Source organism: Thalassophryne amazonica, chromosome 5, assembly GCF_902500255.1.
Source record: "Thalassophryne amazonica chromosome 5, fThaAma1.1, whole genome shotgun sequence".
Taxonomy (NCBI): Eukaryota; Metazoa; Chordata; class Actinopteri; order Batrachoidiformes; family Batrachoididae; genus Thalassophryne; species Thalassophryne amazonica.
The window spans coordinates 101,375,670-101,380,542 of NC_047107.1; the positions used below are offsets into that span (position 1 = coordinate 101,375,670).

The following is a 4,873-nucleotide window of genomic DNA, read 5'->3' on the forward strand; positions in this document are numbered from 1 at the left end:
GCAGTCCTGTGACATGTTAATGTTTTGTAGAGATCAGTGGTTTCTGCCACTAGTCTTCCGCATCGTTCCTATCGGACAGCGTGAAGCTACGTCACAGCTCAGAGCGTCGAAAGTTGGATTGGGTTGAACTTTGACCGCATCAGCCTGCCGACAAGTGGCAATGCGCGCTCCTGTCAGAAGCGTTGCCTTAGCTCGGCTTTTGACGCAACGCTTCTGACGCCTCTAAAAAGCAACGCGTCTCATTGAAAATAATGCTTTTTATACTGATTCTTGATGCCTCTGACGCTTCTGACGCATGAAGGGTCCATTAATCTGCAATAATGAGCTTGAAATAGCACTGGTCAAAATAATGAGGATAAAATCTGTATCAGATTCCTGATCGGGATGCAATGTCCAATTTCAATCAAGTCTGAAACCACATGATCGTGCCGATTTCCGATCACATGATCAGATCGGGACATCTATATTGCAAACTGTTTTTCTTTTATACTTTCACTTTTGATACTGTGTGCTTCTTACCCTGTGTGCTAAACAATGCTGCTGGAACCTCAATTTCCCTGAGGGAGTCTTCCCAAGGGATCAATAAAGTTCTGTCTAATCTAATCTAATCGCTTATATCTCTGGGTGCAGAGCAAGCAGGGTATGTAACAGCCTTTCACTGCACATGGGTTATGAAATGAATGCATGTAGTCACGCACACCCTGTGCATTAATTCACAATCATTGTTTGTGCACATAACATGAAGTCTTGCCCTTCTTGAGTTATTATGGGAGGATAAAAGAACCCATATATCTCATGCGTGTATTTATGCTGGAACAACATCATTTTAATGTTACAACAAATGTTGTTCAAACCATCATGATGACAGAGTTATTAATCATAACCAGCACTAGTTCCAAAAACTGTCATGATGAAGTGTTCTTGGTGCACATTAAGAATCCTGTGAGCATAAAGATGTTTACTGAATGAGACTTTGGGAGAACTGACTTCATGTCTCCTCTCCAAAACAGTCCCCCCTCACCTTCCCATGCATGCACGACATCTTCCTCCCTCCCCAAACTCCCGCCCATCACACGTCGATCCACAACAAGTGGCCAACCAATGGGAAGCACCTCAGTAATGTGTGGAGAAGGGGGCTGAGGCACCCGAAGACAAATACGCAAAGGGGAGAGAGGACCGCACCACTTTGCGACCCGCAAGGGTTGTTGTTTTTGTCCGTGCACTATTTGTTTGCGCTCCCGTGCGCACTGGGACTGGTAAATGATCCAACAGTGCCACAAAAAGGGGCTCCCGGGGCTTCTCGGTCGTCGGTTTTTCTTTCTTCCCTTTGGCTCAGGAGAGAGGACGCACGATCAGTGGAATACGAGCACGAAAGACCTCTGAAGTAGCGAGGAGTTCAGCTCGGGGCACCTTTTATTTTGATGACTTTTCATCAGAGTGATGGATGGAGAACAGGAAGTTGAGACGATCGTGGATCAGCGCTGACGGGGATCACACCGCGCCGTGCCAGCCTGTTGAACGCCCACGCGCGGGACCGATCTGTTTCGGAATTAAAGCACACTTTCCAGACATGATCCGCGGACGCGGTGTGGAACTTTCACACGTATGACACTGGTGTGAGTCGGAGCGGTTCGGGCAGAAGGCATGGCGCGCGGCGGCGCGTCGGCACGGCGCGTCTGCGGAGCCGTTTGTCCGCTCGGATGTGCGCTTCTCTTCTTCGGGTTGCTCTCCGTGGCCTCGCCGTCTCACGGCCGACGGCTGATTTGCTGGCAAGCCATACTGAACTGCCAGGCGGAGCACGAGTGCCACTTCGCGTACGAACAGTACATGCACGCGTGCCGGCCCGTCCTGAAAGGCGAGAGGAAGACGTGCCCGAGCCACTGTATCTCATCGCTCGTGCAGCTCAACTTGACAAAAAACGGAGCGGCGCTGGAGGACTGCAGCTGCGCTCGAGATCCGCTGTGCGTGAGCACCAAACGCGCCATCGAGCCGTGTCTGCCGCGCACCACCAGCACCGGGTGCACGGAGGCGCGGCACCAGTGCGAGAGAGACAAGCAGTGCCTCTCCGCCATGGAGGACTATTTAACGCACTGCACCAAACTTTTCGGCGGGGGGATCTGCACGAACGCCTGCAGGAACGTGATCGCCAACATGCGCAAAATACCCAAAGGCGAGCAGCTGGACACGTGCGTGTGCGACGGCAGCGAGAGGACCATCTGCGAGTTCGTGAAGAACAACATGAGGACGCTTTGCTTCGACGCGCCCGTCCAGGTGGAGGAGGGCAGCGCGTCCGAGGACTACGACGACGACGACGACGAGGACTTCGTCTCCGAGCGCAGCAGGACGGAGAGCGGAGCTCCTCTCCCGCGACTCCACCGCGTCTTGGCCCCGCTGGCATCCATTTTGGCTCTGTTGGCCCTCTTTTAATCCCCCGGGTTCATAATCTGCCCCCACTATTGTCCGGATGAAAAGCCAATCTGAATTTTTGTCACTCACTGTCCTGCAGCTATTGTGGAGCCCCGCAGTGTTTGAGTTGAGACTTTTATGCTGAAGGATTTTATCAACATGAAGATCTTTTCTATGCAAATAACACTATAAATGCTTTTGGTGTTGTTTTTCTGTTTTTAACTCTTGAACCTGCGCCACAGGCTGTGGAAGACAGTTTCTGACCAGAGATAAAGTTCAGTGATGTGACAAACAACACAAATTATGAGACTCAAGGTTAAAATGTTAACTCTTTAAGCAATAACCTTGAGAGTTCATTAAAAAGTTAAAAAAGTTGACTCTGAGTCAGATTTGTGAGATGCAACATTAAAAAAAAAAATTATTAAAAAAATATAATAATTCAGATTTTTTTAAACCCATAATTATGCCTTAAATAGCCTAAATTTGATGAGTATGAATTAGGACATAGAAAGTCAAAAGACTTGAGTTGAAATTTTTAAATTTTTTTGACCTTAAGTCTACAAAAACACTTACAAATTGAAAAGTCACCTCACAGTGACTTTGTCATACATTTGATATTTTATCAACTCTTTCCTGGCAAGTCAAATTGTTGACTTACTATCAACATTGTCACTTAGAAAGTGGCAATTCTGACTGTTTCATAAATTAGACTTTTTGTATTTTTTTGTAATTGTAACTTTTCTGTGTCTGTTTCTATGGGAGAAACCGGCTTCCACGTATGTTTTATCAAATCACAGCATAAATTACAGTTTCTCAGTCAGAGATAAGAATTTTGCTCAGCTGTGCACTGCCATATTTTTAAAACAATAATGAAGCGCTCCCCCCCCCCCTCCAAAAAAAAAAAAAAAAAAAATAAGAGAAAAAACCAGACTGTTGCATTGTTTGTCTGATTTTATGAGTATTTAATGCTGGAATTGTTGGACTTGTAAATAGAATAGGAAAGCAAAACAGTAATTTATTACTTTGCCATATAGCTACACATAAATGTTTGTATTGTGAATAGAAGACTGAGAATTCCAGCTTTAAAGGGAAGCTATTTTGTGTGTATTCTTTTCATCGTTCCTGTACATTGTACTGTATATATGTTTATAGCCTTTTCAAAGAGTTCTTTATGTTTTAGGCTGTGACATCACTTTAGTCACTGTGTAACCTTCAAACAAATGTCTAAATCCACTGTATGATCGCCTTAATTATATACTTTTATAGAAGGCATAAAAGAGACTTAAAGATGTTGACTGTGATTTCTTTTCTGTATTACTGTTCTGATGGTGTTTTGTCCTCATTAAAATGGGGAAAATATTTTGTAAAGAGGCTGTTGCTCAGGCTCTGGAGTCCGTTCTAAAGCAAACTGACACCTGTGTGCACAAAAATAGTGGATAAAAATCACCACTCCTTATTTTTCTAACCCAGACATTAATTATATGTTAATGGGAATATAGGAAAACATTTTGAAAATACTAAAATTTTGAGCCCTTAACAGTTTACATCGAATGGTCATTTGTTATCGAGTGTTAAATCTCTTGACTTCACTGCTGGGTGATCATTTTGTAGACATCTGATTCAAGCATTGTTGAAGTTGTTTGGGTTTTCTCCTCTTTCACCTACATCAGTGTGAAGCCATTTATTATAATGCAAAGCATTAAGTCAGGCAATAAAAATAACATTCATGTGAAAAGTGTGAGAGCCTTTATTTTCCATATACACTGTAAACTTTTTAAACAACTAAAAAGAGTTAGGAAACACATTGGATCACATTAAGAGTAAATCCCAAATTACTTTAAGTACGTGTCATAATTAACAGTGTAAGTGCAGTTCTTAAATCTCTTTAAGCATTTGAATAAAAAAGGTTCACAAATTGTGATCAGAATGTGTCCAACTGACAATTTCATCTATATCTAACTGGAATACAGAACAAAATTCTGATAACTGGACACATTCTGATCACGTGGAAGCAGTTTACACATTTAAACCATGTAAATTCACAGAACCATTTATCAGTGTCCAGTAAATAAACTACCAGAACTCAATATGATCCCTTAATATAGGCTAGGAAATTTTTTTTTAATGCTTTTATAGTAGCATACAAGGTGCACTCTAAAAAAAAATGAACCGCTGTCCCAACAAGAACAAGTGATGTAACGATTTCCATAGATTTTTTAACGTTATTTCAACTTTAACTAAAGTTATTTCAACTCAACTAGAGAAGTCTTGTGACATAAACTCAGTTGAAAGTAGAAATAACTAAGATGAAATAACTTTTAAAAATCTATGGAAATTGTTACATCACTTTTTCTCATTGAGAGAGCGGCTCATTTTTTAGAGTAAGAAAGTACTGAAAATGATTTTTTAAAAATGCTTTTATACACTCAAAAATGCATTGGATGAACTCAATTATGAATTGAATTAT

The 4,873-nt window shown here is 42.3% G+C and overlaps 1 protein-coding gene across 1 annotated transcript; it reads left to right on the forward strand.

The window, feature by feature from the left end:
• Positions 1 to 1,138: 1,138 nt before the first annotated feature.
• On the forward strand, positions 1,139 to 4,141 carry gas1a (growth arrest-specific 1a). The gene has a single exon (XM_034170981.1). The coding sequence runs from the start codon at positions 1,645 to 1,647 to the stop codon at positions 2,425 to 2,427; it is 783 nt and encodes a 260-aa protein (XP_034026872.1). The 5' UTR covers positions 1,139 to 1,644; the 3' UTR covers positions 2,428 to 4,141.
• The last annotated feature ends 732 nt before the right edge of the window (positions 4,142 to 4,873 follow it).

Bases quoted from the DNA above. Each gene is read 5' to 3' on its own strand.
- gas1a (XM_034170981.1), top strand. From the start codon at position 1,645: ATGGCGCGCGGCGGCGCGTCGGCACGGCGCGTCTGCGGAGCCGTTTGT.